We start from the raw sequence: 17,051 nt of genomic DNA on the forward strand, positions 1-17,051 counted from the left end.
GTAACTAAATAATTCCAACTACTAAACAAATATTTAAATAAAAAATTTAAAACTCTAAAAAGTGACTTTGCAGTGGTGTCTAGACATTCATGTATGTGCTGTTTGAAAATTTTCAGCAACTTTTTCATGATGATGGTTGAGAACTCTGAAAATCCAGACCTTGAAGTAGGAAACAATGTAGTCACATCTATTTTAAATCATTCTAGATTTGAACTTTTGCACTGAAGCACTAGTATTCATCAACTTACTTTGTATGGGTGAGTCCCTGTTGTATATGTGTGTGAGAGCCATGTTTCAACAACAGACACCTTACCTACCATTGTGCCAGCTCAGCTATCTAGACAAAGTGTCTTATTCATATGTCATAGGCAATTTGGAAAGCCATGCAGCCACTTCCAATCATAGTTTCTGTCTTCCATGTTCTGGGATCACATGGCAGAGTTCTGATCCATATATTTAAGTGTGCACTGAGATTCATATTTGGTCTTCCTTATTACAACGTCAGTTCCTGCATTACTTAGCCATATCCCAGACCAAAAGCATGTCTTCTATGTATTTTGTTATGTATTGTAATGCTAAATTTTGGCCCCCAATTCCTGGTTGCTCTCAGGAAATCTGTACAAACAATTTGACCTTGCTCCTTAATATATATCTATTGGTTAAATAAAGATGGTGAGAGTTAATAGCTGGGCAGAAGAGACAGAGGCCGGGTTTAGGGTTAGAAAAGAAACCTGAGAGAGAAGGTAGAAAGAAAAGAGAAGACACCAAGGGAGAAAGACTCTTAAATCATGGCCATGATGGCCAGCCAATTATACTTAATAGCAGACCAGACAGAATATCACAAACCATATTATGGGAATATTAGCAAGGAAATAGACATAATATTGAAGGTAGATATCTCCCCTGCCCTAGTGCTTTTTAAGGCTTACTATAATAAGAGAAGTTGTGTGCCTTTTATCCAGGAAGTGAATGATCTAAGATTAGATTAGAAATCCCCATTGAGATTAAATATTTTCCACAACATCTCTAAACCCATAAATTCTGGTCCAAATGTCAACTCCTCAGTCTATCTGTCATCATTTAAATGAATTTCATGTAAGCATGTTCATGAAACAACCAATGAGTTTATTTTGATTTATTCCTGCTATTTTAGAGCAGTGGGTATTTTCCCATTGAACAATTTTCATGAGTGTTATAAAATCTCATTTATAACAAAAAATACAACACCTCCTTAGTACTTCTTCCCGAATGCAAATGGCTTTCTTTCCAATTTAACATATCTCACCCGACATATTCAGCATGGCTGGAGGCATCAGGCACTTATCACTCAGACAAATATCCACATGTTTCTCACATTTGATTCCCATTTCTCTGACAAGGCCAACATGTCTTTGCAGAGTAAAATGATAAAAAAAAAAAAAAACTGCTCCAAAAGCTATTAAAATTCCATCTGCTCCTGGGTCTGGTTTTCAGGCCTCAAACACCAGGTAAATATCTCCCAGAGTCTTTGTAGCTCCTGCTTTGCCCAGGAGCCATTGTCATTTGGGAGAAAATTGAGTTAGAGATGTCTTGCTCTAATGTACAGCAGAATCCTTTATTAGAACAAACTCTGTTTCCACTTATGGCCTTTTGCTTGTGACTCAGGGTTAAAGGATTCCATGAACTATAAAGCAGTCCTGGTGAGAATCTTCAGAGTAAACTATGGTATTTCAATTTCTGTCTTGTAATTGAGAATCTGTCCCCAAAATTAATATGTATGTAAAAACTATAAATCAAAAAGAGAAGAGACACATAATTAAAGTGAAAATCAACTAAGAATTTTGTCACAGTTGTTTCATCTTGGCCTATCAGTTGATTAAATACAGCAGCAAAAACAAGCAAGGAAACAAAACAGTGAAAAGAGAACTTTCTCAATAACTGAATCACAAATAGAATTCTAACTTAACCTAAGCTCTGCCTGTCTAATGCAATGTTGATGCTTCCCTGGAAGGGAATGCATGTTAGGCAGGCACAATAAGTCACAGTGGTGAAAGGGGACAGTACCACACTAGAGGGGACATCAGTATTGCCATGTGTCTCTCATGATTTCTGATTCTGTGTTCTCACATACGCCTCATTTTAAACTTGTTAACATTTCCTGATTTCCAGAGTGTTTTGAGTCCCAAACGCTGCATTTGAATCCCCCATGCCCAAACCTTTGGCAGTTGAATGAGACAGAGGGCAAGAAGTGCCCAAGAAGTGGTTGAAGAGAAACAAAGAAACGATAGAAGCTACAGCAGGCTAATCTCTGTAGGCACAGAGCATGGCTTATGTTTCATTTTGAGATATGTTTGATATACAAGATGTGAGGATCAGATCTTATGAAGAATTCATATGGTGTGGCCAAAATTCAGTAATTTTTTTTTTAGCCTCTCTTCTTTTTCTCTCCTTTTTTATTTTTGGCTGTGCTTCATTTCTTCAAAAGGGTGTCTTGTAGAATAGCTTGGTCATAAACTTAACAAGAATTTGAGGATGACCTTGACTCTAATTCTACATGTTCCACCTACCCAGTCTTAGGGTTCTAGACCTTTCCTACTACTTCAAGCATTTATCCTGCATTTGTCTGTTTTGTTTTGTTTTATTTTGATACAGTGTCATGTAATAAAGTCCTCACTTTCCTGGAACTCCCAATGTAGTCCTGACTACTCCTAACCTCACAGAGATTCACATGCCTCTGTATCTTCATTTCCTAGATTAAGGGAGTGTACCACCATGATAGACTTTTAAAGAACTATCATTTTTACTTTGAATTATGTCCCCTGAAATTCACAAGGTGTGTTCTTAAGTACAGAGGCTGTGGCCTCATTTCAAAGAACTATTTCACCTCAAAACCCAAAAGACACAACCCTGTTTGCCATCTTCCCAAAGAATGGTGGAAGATCAGGGATGAAACATTCTGAAGTGTAAATTCCTCTAAAACCATGACACTGAAAATTTTGTATTACTTAGTCATATCCCAGACCAAAAGCATGTCTTCTATGTATTTTGTTATGTATTGTAATGCTAAATTTTGGCCCCCAATTCCTGGTTGCTCCCAGAAAATCTGTACAAACAATTTGACCTTGCTCTTAATATATATCTATTGGTTAAATAAAGATGGTTATTTAAGCTTCAAGCTGCATTTCTCCTTGAAAAATATAAGATTCTAAAATTAGGTAATAAATTAGCCACAATGTATGTCAGTGGTTAAGTCTTAAGTGTAAAGATGCAACATTTGTATGAACTGATATTTATTCCTGTTGGTGATGTGTTGGATGTTAATAAATTATTGCAATGTTGGTTAGAAGAAGCATTACTATGAAAATTTTGCTTTCCTGAATATCAGGAGTTAGCTATACCACTACTGGGCATATAGCCAAAAGATGCTCCAACATCCCACAAAGACACTTGCTCAACTATGTTAATAGCAGCTTTATTCATAATAGCCAGAACCTTGAAACAAACTAGATGTCTCCCAACTGAAAGTGGATAAAGAAAAAGTGGTATATCTCCACAATGCAATACTGTTCGGCTACGAAAAAAAAAATGGATATAACCTGAGAATTATATCCTGAGTGGGGAAACCTGTTCCCAAAATGACATGCATGGTATGCACTCACTTGTAAGTGAATATTAGCCATAAAATGAAGGTACCATGTTACACTCAACAGACCCAAACACCTAAACAAGGAATAAGAACCATCATGGAAACTTGAATCTCATTTAGGAGAGGGAATAATATAGTCAAAAGAGGTAGATGGAGGAAGGATGACAAGAGAAATGGGGGTTCAGGATCAAGTGTGGGGAAGGACAGGAGAGATGGCTAGAAATCCATGAAAATGAATAGAAATCTAAAACTAACAGGAGCAAGGAGGTGGAGGGGCATCTCCAGGAGGAGGCAGAGATCTAGGATAAGGAAGGCAATTGAGAATCAACGGGAGTGATATTAGCTGTGACTTACTACATTAGGGATATGAATCTTGAAGAGGTTACCTCCTGTTGCTAGGCAGGAACCCTAATGGAGTGACAGAGACACCAACCCACACACAAAACTTTTATTCCAAAGTGTATCCTGTCTACAAGTAATGAAGGCACAGGAGATGGAGCAGAGACTGAAGGAATAGCCATCCAATAACTGGCTCAACTTGAGACTCAACTCATGAGCAGTTACCAGTCCCTACTACTGCTAATGATACGCTGCTATGCTTGCATTCAGGAGAAAGTTTTCCTCTTGGAAGCTCTACCTAGCATCTGAATCAGACAGATACAGACACCCACAGCCAAACAGTAGATGCAGCTTGTGTACTCTTATGATAGAATAGGATGAAGAATTGTAGGCCCCAAAGAAGATAGGAACTCAGTAGGAAGACCAATAGAGAAACTAACCTGGACCCGTGGGGGATCTCAGAGTCTAAACCATCAACCAAAGAACATACATGGACTGGATCTAGGCTTCCCTGCACATATGTAGCAGATGTGCAGCTTGGTTTTCAAGTGAGTCCCAAACTCACTTGGGACTTTTGTGAGAGACAGAAGCTCTCACAAAAGCTGTGACCTGTCTGTGGGATGGGTTCTGTTAGCTGGGCTGCCTTGTCTGGCCTCAATGGGAGAGGAAGCACGTAGCCTCCAAGAGACATGAAGTGCTAAGGTAGGGGCATACCCAGGGTGAGGCCCACTCACTTAAAGAAGGAGAGGGAGGATGGGAGAAGGGTTGTTCGAGGATGTGACTGGGTGGGGGGCAGTGAGCAGAATGTAACATGAATAAGTAAAAAAAAAAAATTAGAAATAAAAGTTTAAGTTTTCTTTGAATGGTATATCATTTGCTTCTATCTTATCTTCTAAACTTGAGACTCTCCATTCCACCTCTTTTATTCTCTCAGTAATCATTGTATCTGTCATTCCTGTTCTCATTCCTAGATATTCCATCACCAAGATTCTCTTCGTTTTTGTTTTACTTATTGCTTCCATTTTCATTTTAGGGACTGGGACTATTTAATCCATCTCCTTCACATGATTGTCTATGTATTCCTGGATTTCTTTAAGGGATTTATTAATTTCCTCTTTATGGGCCACTGTCATCTTCTTATGATTGGATTTACAGGATTTTTCCAGTGCTCCAACTGTATTAGAACATCAAGGGCTTGGTGTAATAGGGCAGCTGGGCTCTGGTGGTGCCATATTGCCCTGGCGGTTGTTGATTGTATGCTTAAGCTGGCCTCTAGTCACCTGAGTTTGGACTATTATGAGTGTAGGTGTTGATTTATGAGTATTTCTTTGATGGGTGGATGCTCTTTGGATATTTTCGCCTTTGATTTCTTTTTTCTCTCTGATGTTCTGGCCTGAACAGTTTGTAGTTTTGTTGACTAATGAGCCTTCAGGTCCAGTAGAATGTCTTTGTTGGAGGATTTGCAGCCTGAATGATCTCTGAAATTTAGGTGACAATTTTGCCTCTGGGATTCCAAGTACCTGTGTGGCCCATGTGGGTCCTACTATTGCTTGTATTCCAGTAAAGTAGAAGACTACTGCCAAAGTTGTGGGTGGGCATATGGATCTTACATGAGGGGGTAAAGTTTAGGGCTCTAGAGAGGGTTTTGTGCCCTTGCAAGGCTCTGGACACTGGTAAAACTGGCAGAGCACATGCTGGAAGAGCTATTAGATTATTTTTAAAGCATAATCTTTTTCCTTAATTCTTTGAGAGTATCATATATGGACACAATGCACTTTAGTCATATTTACCCTTTGTCCTCCTAAGTCCTCTAGAACTTTTGAAATATTCCAAACTCACCCAAATTTATATATCTATTTTTTATAACCTATCAAGTCAGTTTCTAATGTCCATGCACCCACAGAGATGCTTGGCTTACCAATTAGGGGCCATATTCTTATGGAAAAGTGCTTTTCCATGCCCAGAAACCATGATCTGTCACTAGCTCCTCAGGTCTGGAGTGTCCTGAACTCCTACCTCATGTTAGACTGTTTACTGTCTTAATATTGTGGATATCATATGCAAGTGAGTACATTTGTTGTGAGTTGATGAGTACAGTGCTTCAGTCAAATCTAGTAGATACATTTTTCTCTAATTCTATCTCAGATATAGATCATTGAAGTTTTACATCCTATTTACCATATTACCTGAAACTTTGGTGAGGGGAATGCTATAAATACCTCATTTGTGACTGGGTATTACAGAGTCACTCATTCTCTGCACTTTGGTCAGTGTGGAAACCCCATTCACAGCACAGAGAAATTTCTCTGATGAGACTAATGTTGCAGTAATCTATGGCTAGATATATAAAACTTTAGAGGGTAATTTTACAAGAGGTCTGTTTAGCAAATTTATAGCATTCATTGTATCCGTGGGATCTGTGAGGTCTTCTACATTGGATTTCTGGCCTGATTTAAAGCACCAGCATACTACTTGTAAAGCAATATTCTCAATCTGTGGGTAATGACCCTTGGAGAGCACATATTTCCTCTGTTCCTAGAAATCTACAAGCATAGTTCATCTTTGTTGATACAGTGGTGGTTTTGTTGCTGAGTGGTATGTCTATATGTGAGATCATCAGAAATGTGTGTATTCTAGTGGTCACGAACCACAACTTCATAATCATTACTAGAGAACAAGACCCAAATTAAACTAGAAAGTGGCTGGTTAGCCTTATAACAGTACTACCAATGTAGTAATGGGCATATATTACTAGGATGCTCACTGTTGTATTTCACATTGGTCACAGATGGTTAAGGTTATTAATGACTTCTTCCTTATCACCCTGAATGCATCTCAACTACTGTAGAGTGTACCCAGAAATGATGAGTCATTTTGGTCAATATGATCTTGAATACTCATGTACTATCTCCAAATACATGGTGTCTTCAGCAAGAGGATTTTACTATAAAGTTCTGCTTTGTGACAAGGAGCAATGCCAGTAGTCTGCATTATTTGGGTGACTTCAGATACTCAGACCAAATACTCAAGTGAATGCATCTCATATAAGACTTTCTAGTCAATAATCTATCATTTCTGAGATCTGTTAAGGATAAGCCAAAAGGAACACTCACACAAACAACCATATAGAGGGCTTTCTTGTGGATTTTCAACCATCCTTAGTGTTTGTTATTTCCTCCTTTCCACCCTCTTATATTTCCTATGATTATATAATGTCAAGCAGTTTTCTGAAAAGATTAAAATATACCATGGTCATAAATGTTTGTGGGTTGACAAATACATATATGTATGTAAGTATGTATGTATGTATGTATGTGTATATATATGTATCCTTGTTGATTCTATTTGGGGAATTTTATATCAATATTGATAGATATTAATTTATCTCTTCATAGTCAATTGTGCATTTTAAAATGGGAAACCTGTAACCTTTTCATCCTGAAATATAGGCTTTTATTCAAAGATCAATTTTTATGTAAAAGCTTTTGGGGGATTTCTTTGCCCCCTTTTTGCACAAATAACAACAGAGCATTTCTATACCCATTCTAGCACATTTTAGTTCCCAAATAAAGACACAGAAACTTGTATTTTTATTAATAAGTTGTTGGCACTGAGTTTGGCAGGTTTGGATACATTCTAATTTGACTAGGCTTCTAAGTCCCAACAAAGTGCCCCACTATTTGCCACCTGGTCTTGTCCTGATTGATTTTAGTCCATGTGTATCCTCATGTCTGCTTTCTCATCATGACCTCATAGCAAATCCTCCTAGTACATCCACATGATCTCTCCATATCTTTTCTTCTGCCTCTGTTTCTTTTTTTCTTGGGTTCTCTAGATTAGGATCAGATGTCTTGCCTTACTCTCCTCTCCTGCTCATTTGGTGATTGGTCAGTAATTTTTTAGCGGATAAATCTGGATAAATTTATTATTTATCCAGAGGTGATGGAAAGCCATCTTTACACATCATTGATACAGGAGATTTTCCAATAATCATGACAATGTCAATGTCTGTGAGAGACCAAACTGTGGGAAACTAGGCCCTCAGTAACTCTCACCCTGAAGATCCGCTGACCCTACCTCATTGCCTCCACCTGGCACCTGAGACTGCCAGCTTCACTCCCTCCTTCACTTGGCGCCTAGTACTGCTTAGATTAAGGCAGCTTCACCTCCTCCTCCATGTCTCCATTTGGTGCCTGGGACTTTTTATGGCACTCCAAGATAAACTGCAGAATATTTGAAGGCCACACGGGACTGTTTTAGGGCCGAGATTCCAAGATAAGCTGCAAGAAGCCTGCAATCAGCATCCACCCAGATGTCCATCTCTTTCTCTGTATTTTATTATGCCCCCTCCCCAATTTTTTCTAATTGTGTGCTTATAACCTGGCGCTTAGCCTTCATTAAACAGACCTTGACAACTCTTTGCTTGGTCTCGCTCCCCTTTCTCCTCCCGCTTCTCTTGCAGGCCTCGGTCCTCCTCTACCCATGGAATAACTAGGTCCTGCTGGACAGGACAAATGTCTGGATTGTAACCTGATTTCTGGGCATAGGAATTAGCAACTGAATACAAAATTAACAAAACCCTCCCCCATCATTTTCCACTTTTAGTCCAATAAAATGTTCTCTCATATTAATAAATTATATACCAAAAATCAACTATGAAGACTTACCAAGTAAAAATTACCTTCATGAGTTTGAAACTGTCAGATCCCATGGAACTAGAATTACAGACAGTTGTGAGCTGCTATATGGGTGCAGGGAATTGAACCTAGGTATTTGGAGGATTATACAGTCCCCTTAACTGAGTGATCTATCCAGCCATATATTCGTCATATTTTTTAAAAATACTTTCTTTCTATTTTTTCTTCTAAGACCTGTCTTCATTTTTTCCACATTTCTCCTTTTCTTGTATCTCTAAAGCCCTTTTATTTGTGAATGTGTATATTTATGAAAAACCAGTATAATCATCAGGGTGAGAAGTATCAAATAATGAAAATCATAATTAGTAATGTGTCATTTACACTTTAGTCCTTTCTCTCTTTTTCTTTACTTTATCTTTAAAGCATGTAATACTGCATTATGCAGAGTCCAAAAGTCATATGTTATTGAGTTTTTAATCTTATTTGACTTATTCCTTATAATTTTATTAATTTATTACCTGATTAAAAGTTTGGTTATGTTCAGATTTCTTCTGTGTGTTCTGTGTCTCAGACATCCTGCTGTGTTTCAGCCATCCCTGTCTTCTTATGCACAGAAATCATGTGTTTCTGCTTTCCATGTGTTTGTAGCTGGCCTCTCCCAAGGTTCACTTTTGTGGAGTGTAACCAGGAGTTGTGCTTCACTGGATTCCTGACCCCACCTGATTATGAGGTTCCCCTCAGCTGCTGGAATTTTCCCCCATTTGTGCTGTGCATAGGCTTCTCAGTGAAATTCGAGTATCTTGGTGTATCTCAGATATGGGTTCTGTATGTTACAGCTATGGGCAGGAGCTCAGCATCCCACTTCATGTGCTCAGCATTGGGAGTGTAGCTGAACTTTATAAGTGCCACTGGCCAACAAAACATATGCATAGACAACCCACAAAGACCTGATTGTGTGCATACTCCATCTACTTAACCCTCTCCAATTCACTCTAAACCAATAAAAAAGAGACCATGAGACTGTTGCACCTAGGCCTTCTATAAATTTGGAACAGATGTGCACCTTGATCTTCATATGGGTCCACTAACATTTGGAGCAGGAGTTGTCTCTGACTCTGTTGCCTGCCGTTGGTTCCTTTTCCCATAACTGGACTGCTTGATTGGGCCTATGTGGGAAAAGACATACTAAGTCTTTCCAGGACTAGAAATCCCAGGATGTGGTATTATGAAATGGCTAATTCTTCTTCTTTGAAAAGAAGGGGAGGGAATAATTGAAGGTGAGATTTGTTAGGGTGGGTGGGGTTGGAGGAGAGGACGGTGCGGGGCTTCAATTAGTATATAAAGTAAATAAATACATGTGAAAGAAAGAAGGAAACCGTCAACATTACTTGATCTAACATTCCTCCTTGCCTGTCACTAGGAAATTGCCTTCAATCTGGGAATTTGCTAATGCTCTAATCTTGGATTCTGTGTCCCACATTTATTGCATTGAATACAAATAAAATTACTTAGGGAGTTTTCGTATGCCCCATTTTGCTCCCAAATAACTGTATTCCATTTCTATACTTTTTCTAGCCCACTTAGCTACCAAATTCAGGTATAGACATGCTATTTTTATTAACAAGCCACTGGCTCTAAGCTGGGCATATTCTAACTTGACTAGGCTGCTGATAGTCAGCCAAGTGCCTGCTTATTTGCCATGTGGTTTTGTCCTGGATCACTCTAGTCATTGTGTGTCCTCATTGATGCTCTTCCATTACAACTTTATTGCAAATCCTCCTTGTCCACCCACATGATCTTTCTACTTCTTTTCTTCTACCCCTGTCTCTTTGATCTTAGGATTCTAAAACTGAGATTGTAAGTCCTGCCCTTATCTTTTCTAATGCTCAACTATTGATTTGCCATTACCTTATTAACTAATTAGAGGTGATGGAAAACACAGTCATTGCACAACATTGATATAGAATATAGTCCAATAAACATGACAATGCCAACACCTGCAAACATATTTGGGGCATGTCAAACCACATCTGAATATCCGGGACAAAAAAACTATCCACCAATATTTTTATGGTTATCATATTATGTACGTGTGTCAAGTTGATATTATGGACTTACGATCCTGGCATATCATTGTCCACATGACTATATGCCTGTTTCAGAGAGGATCAATCGAATGCAGAGAACCCACTTTGAATCTGGGTGATATAATTAGGCTGAGATATATAGAGATATATGTAGAGATATAAAAAGAGTCTAAAGAAAACAGAAATGAGCACAGAAATTCACATCTCAACTTTCTGCCTATAAACACAATGTTACCACATACTTTATACTCCTCTCTCCACAAATCCATCTCCCCTACTGCTTCTACCTTACATGATGCACACATACTTCAGACTGTGAGGGGAAGGAAACATTTCTTTCTTATCTTTGTCAGGTATTTTGTCAGAGGAACAAGAAGTATAGACAACGCGTCTGTAAAATGTTTTCCACAAAACAATTACTGATCACTCCACATAATGGAGTCTCGTACAAGAAACTTAATGGTTTCAAATTGCACTTTTAGCACTGAACAACAGATAAAAGCATATGACAATATATAAGAAAAGATAACCAGGGCTCATATGATTCTTGGTGGTAGTTATCTCTTACCAAAGCACGGTAAAAACAGGCTAAAATTTAACTTCATATTGGTGATGAGAACAAAGGGAGAAACTACTGGAAAGCATATTTCTATCAACGTAAATATATTCAGTGCCCATGGCACTGGATATTTGGAACAGGTCCTAATGACAGCAACAAGGGAAGACAATGAATAAGAGATTACAAATATACACAGAAGGATGAGGATATTTTTTGATGCTCTGTCTTCAGGTGAGACTTTCTGAAAGTGTTGAGCACTGTGAATATTCCTAACTTGTCTCTTATGTTTGTAAAGGGTACTCACCATGGAGACACTTGAACAGGCCATGAGACTTAGACATAAAACATCCGAGAAGCACAATAAGAACATATAGAGTGCAGCTCCCACATGGTCAGAAGTAAATAATGAGCAGTATTCATAGCTCAACCTATTAGTCACATTTTCCTTGTAACTGGGGCCTGACACTCTTGCTGGAATCAAAATGTTTAGAAGCAGGTGGAAAAGCCAAGAGACTAAGCAGAAGGGACCAATGTACTTGGTGGCTTTGTATTTAAGCTTCATCCACTTGAAGTTGCTGGATCTGATTGTGATGGCTTGAAAACAACTCAATATGCATGTGGCATGCATGGACATACCTCTTGTTATTCGGGAAATATACATGATCAATTTACATCCAATGTCATCCAGGAAGACATTAAATCCAAAATATGACATTGTCCTTGGAATGCCCCTTAAGATGATAGTCAAGCAGTTGGAAAAAGTCAAGTGCTCTATAATCAAGTCTTTGGGCAGTAAATGCTTTCCAATGAATATCAAAATGACATAATAAAATAGTATTGAGAAATTGCCAAGCACTCCCACTATAATCTGGCAGAAGAGAAAAATTCCCATTGTAACGTTTTCAGAAATCATTTTCATTCCTATTTAAAAAGTAAATAATTTTATTATGATCTACAGACCCTGGACATGCATTTTGAGTGTGCATTATTACATAAAGTTAGCTTAAATAAAACATTCATTCCAATATTTTATTTATATAACAGAAAATAAAATGGCTTAATATATGGAGGAAAAGAACCCTAGTGTAGACTCTATAGGAAAGTAAAATGTTGTAGAAGCTTAAAAAATTAGTGTTACTTTTCTTCAAAAATATTAAAAAGTATATTATCCAGTTCCAATTATAGAGTTACTGGATCCTCACTTGTTAAGTCATCAACTCTTGTTCATCATAATAACAAAAGCTGAACAAGGATCTTAGCAAGATAGAGGATACAAAGCCACAGAAGGAATGACCAATCTTGAATAAGGATAAAGTTTCAGACATTCCATTCCAACGCCCTGCTGAGTCACAGCAGGTCTAAGGATGAATATCAGGAAGACACAATCTCTTTATTGAATGGTTGGTATAACTCAATGATCAGACCTTCTGATCCTTAATAACTTTGTATACAATGGATATTCACCTGCATAATATGATTGTATCTATATTCCCTCACCTTGCGCACGCAAAAATATTAATTAATCTACAGCCAACATGCTAGAACTATCAGAAGAAAATATTAGAAATATAAGATATAGGTAGAGACATCAATACTAATAGCATAGGGGAGGCACCAAGAACTAATGAGAGAAACAACACAACATTAAAAGCTTTCTGCACATTAAAACAAACAAACAAACAAACAAACAAACAAACAAAAAACCCTACTTACCAAGTATAGATTTAATCTACCAAATAGGAAGAAATCATCAATTTCTGTATTTCAATCAATAGATTACGATCTTGAATATATAAAGGAGTATAAAGATCAAACAATGCTTTCACAATCTTTCCAGTCAACAATCATGCTAATGAAATGGGCATGGATTTCTTTAAAGGCAATGAACAAATGGACAGTAAATAGTTTAAGTACTCAATATTTGTATCTATCAATTAAACACAAATTACAAATGTTTTGAGACTTCATTGAACCCCTTAGAATAATTAACATCAAGAGAATAAACCACAACAAATGCTGACAATGGTGTGGACAAAAAAAAAATCTTCATATTATAATGTAAAAGAGTTAAGTAATTATAGAAATAAATACAAAGATATCTCAAAAAACTAAAAATAGGATTACAATATAACACAGCTATTAAATTTCTTGGCATATTCCCAAAGGACTGTATGTCCTACAACAGAGATACTACACATCCATATTAACTGCTGCATTTTTCCGAACAGCAAAAATTATGTTATCAACAGATAATAGAAGTATACTATCTGTGCACAGCACAATTTTGTTACTACGTAGAAGAAAGTAATATGAAAATTTTAGAACCTATATGCAATTGCAATTATTTTAGCAAGATACCATAAACGGTAAAAATCAAATCTTCTTTCTCAAACATGGACATAAATCACAATATCCATGTGTAGGTAAGTATAGAGAGAAAGTGCTTATAGGCCATCAAACTAAAAAGGAGATCAAACAGGGAAAAATAGAGCTCTTGTACAAGTTTGTACAAGTTTGCACTCCTATCAACAATGTACATGTGTTTCTTTTGTTCCACATCCTGGCCAGAATGTACTATTCCTTGAGGGTTGTTGTTGTTGTTGTGTTGTTTTGTTTTGTTTTGTTTTGTTTTGTTTTGTTTTGTTTTTAATCTTAGCCATTCTGATGGGTTTAAGGTAGAATCATATGGTCATTTTGATTTGTATTTCCCCAATGACTAAGGACATTGAGCATTTCTTGTACAACCATTCTGGAAACCAGTTTGGCCACTTCTCAAAAAAATTGAGAATAGTTCTACCTCAAGGCCAGCTATACCATTCATGGGCATATACATAAACATGCTCCATCATCCCACAAGTATAATTGCTGAACTGTGTTCAGAGCAGCTTTATTAGTAATAGCCAGAAACTGGAAATTACCTTGATGTCCCTCAACTGAAGAATAAATACAAAAACTGTGCTTCATTTATACAATAGAATACTACTCAGCTATTAAAAGAAAGGACATCCGGATATTTACAGGCAAATGGATGGAATTGGAGAATATCCTAAGTGAGGTAACCCAGACTCCAAATGGCATGCATGATATGTATTCAGTTATAAGTGGATGTTAGCCATACAATATAGGATAACCATATTACAACGCACAGACACAAAGAAGCCAAATAACAAGGACCCAAGGGAGGATGGTTAAATCTTTCTCGGGAGGGGAAATAAAATATCTATCAGAGATGAATGGAATGGGGGAACTTGGTAGGAGAGGAGAAGAGTAGGGAGAGCAGGGTTATGGGTGATAAGGTGTAGGTAGAGCAGGAGAGAGAGAATGCAAAACGGCAGGGGGCAGGGTAGAGAATCTCTAGTATGTACCAAAGACCTGGGACAGTAGGAGTACCCAGGGTGTCTATGAAGATGTCTCAACCTGAGACTCCTGGCAGTGAAGGATATGGATCATGAAATGGTAACTTCCTGTAGCCAGAAAGGAATCCCAGTGTAGGGATAGGGTCAGCAACCCACCCACAAACCTTCAATGCAAAATGTGTCCTTATAAGATGTGCAGAGACATAGATAGAGCAGAGATTGAGGGACTGTCCAACCAATGACTTGCCCAAACTGAGATCCATCCAATGGGCCAGAACCAATCCCTAACACTATTAATGATGACAAGAACCTAGCATTACAGTCCTTTGGAGGTTCTACCCAGCACCCAATGAAAACAGATGCAGAGACTCACATTCAAACATTAGTTGTAGCTTAGGGAGTCTTGTGGAAGTCTGGACATGGACTGAGGGACCTGAAGAGGTCATGGAATCCACAAGAAGACCAATAGAGTCAATTAACCTATACCCTTGTGGGATCCCAGAGAATGAATTACCAACCAAAGATCAAGCATGGGTTGAACCTAGGCTTCCTGCACATATGTAGCAGAAGTACAGCTTGATCTTCATGTTGTGAATCTCCTAAACTGGAGTACGGTCTGTCCCTGAATCTGTTGCATGTCTGTGGATCTTGTTTCCCTAACTGGGGTGCCTTGCCTTGCCTGTGAGTGAAAGGGTGAGCCTAGACTTGCAATGACTTGATGTGCTAGAGGTGGAGGAGGTGGGAGGGTGATACTGGGGTTGGGAGCAGGGAATCCTGTTTTTAAAAGGAGAAAGGGAAGGACAGAATGAAAGGAGGACCTGTGTCTATGTGAGAGGGTACTGGGTGGAGAGGGGGCTTATATTAGGATGGAAAGTGAATAAATACATTAATAACTAAAAAATAGGACTCGAATCAAAGGAAGGGGAACAGCACAAATGTGTCATCAAAGTGAAAAGTATTATAAGATATATACAGAGGTCTGAAATAGTGTCAGGAAAATGGAGGTGAAAAATGCAAGGGGAGAATAACTATAAGGGGATTATGATTAATATATGAGATATTCTTGTTATATTGTTCAGAGCTATACTGGTGGTAGTAAAAAAAAATAAGGTTACAGTCAACTAAAGCAAACTTGTCAGGGGCTTATAGTTAGGTGATATTGAGTTTAGGGTCATAATAATGAATTTGTTTTTTTTATAAGGAAAAATAGAGGCATATTTAATAAGTGTTTAATATAGTAGAATTTTGTTTTTGTTGTTTTGGTTTTGGAGTCACCTATTAACAGCAATTACTTACATCAGGCAAATACATCATATCTTCTGAATGTCTAGACATGGGCCATGACAATAGGAATAGAGAAAGCCAAACACACCTATGTCTGTATTCCAGAAGTGGACAGAACTAAATGGACAGGATACTTATGAAAAGAGCACTTTATATGTATATTCTTACAGAAAATAGGTGAACTAAAACCATATGAAAATAATTTTAGGGTATATGTAGTGAAACAATAACAATCAGGAAATATTGTTCATATTATAGAATAGCTGGAGTACCAAGAAAAAATCTTACCCCTTACATGCATTTACTCTTTTCTTTTAATTCATTACATTTAAGTAATAATCTTGACCCTTCCATAAAATTCAATTTTTCTAATAGGAAAATCATAAGATAAAATTATAATTATGAAATTAAAAGAGAAAAATTTAAATTTCTCCTTTTCTTGCTCCCTCTGTCCTTCTCTCCCTCTCCCCTTCCCTTCTTCCCTCCATCCTCCCTTTGAGCAGAGCCATTGAACAAAATTCTTAATACAGATTTTTAGTTCAACTACAACTAAGACCGGCACTTGAGAAGAAAGTAAGATGCTTTCAGGAGGATAAGCATGACTTCTTCAAAACCTGAGTTCTAATATTCTTAGTTCTCACTACTCCTGTGCACTGGTCACTCACCTCAGGTCTGGATGGCACTATTGTGGTGGCTGTCATCTTGAGAAGTGAGTCTCTGTTGAAACTGTGGTGGGACTCACTTCCTCATTTAAAGGTTCAAGATCTCCTGGTATTCTTTCCCAGAAGATTGGCCATTTTATTCCCAGCACTTGAATGTGATGATAGCATTTCCACAAGGGTCTGCAGTTACTTTTAAACTCATTAGTACTGAGTTCCTGTCACAAAACAAAACAAAATATAGATGTGAAAATTACAAGAGCAACTCAAAGAAGTAATTAGGAATCAGGATTGGAACTCTCCTGTAAGTCCTTGGAATACAAAGTGCACTGCAGAATGACATGCAGAAGAAATAGGTTTTCATTATTCATAAACATAAGCAGGGCCTTTCCCTTTTACCCAACCTCTTACACAATTTTAACATCACAAGAGTGTTTGGTGCCCAAAGTGTAGATACTTCGATCCTTCTTAGAAGGGGGAACAAAATACCCATGGAAGGAGTTAC

The 17,051-nt window shown here is 37.7% G+C and overlaps 1 protein-coding gene across 2 annotated transcripts; it reads right to left on the reverse strand.

Moving 5' to 3' along the window:
- Window positions 1-9,669: 9,669 nt before the first annotated feature.
- On the reverse strand, window positions 9,670-16,647 carry LOC147003572 (vomeronasal type-1 receptor 4-like). Of its 2 annotated transcripts, XM_085841038.1 has the most exons (3): window positions 16,553-16,647; window positions 12,961-13,118; window positions 9,670-12,168 (listed from the first exon to the last, which is right to left on the reverse strand). In XM_085841038.1, the coding sequence occupies exon 3, from the start codon at window positions 12,164-12,166 to the stop codon at window positions 11,246-11,248; it is 921 nt and encodes a 306-aa protein (XP_085697164.1). In that variant the 5' UTR covers window positions 12,167-12,168; window positions 12,961-13,118; window positions 16,553-16,647; the 3' UTR covers window positions 9,670-11,245. The 2 variants fall into 2 exon arrangements, with proteins under 2 accessions (XP_085697164.1, XP_085697165.1); XM_085841039.1 differs by lacking the exon at window positions 12,961-13,118 and having other exon boundaries at window positions 9,670-12,115; window positions 16,553-16,640.
- Between the last annotated feature and the right edge of the window lie 404 nt (window positions 16,648-17,051).

The sequence above is a fragment of the Mus caroli genome, unplaced genomic scaffold (assembly GCF_978045245.1).
Source record: "Mus caroli unplaced genomic scaffold, Mus_caroli_1 scaffold_8, whole genome shotgun sequence".
Classification (NCBI taxonomy): domain Eukaryota; kingdom Metazoa; phylum Chordata; class Mammalia; order Rodentia; family Muridae; genus Mus; species Mus caroli.

Bases quoted from the DNA above. Each gene is read 5' to 3' on its own strand.
- LOC147003572 (XM_085841038.1), bottom strand. From the start codon at position 12,166: ATGAAAATGATTTCTGAAAACGTTACAATGGGAATTTTTCTCTTCTGC.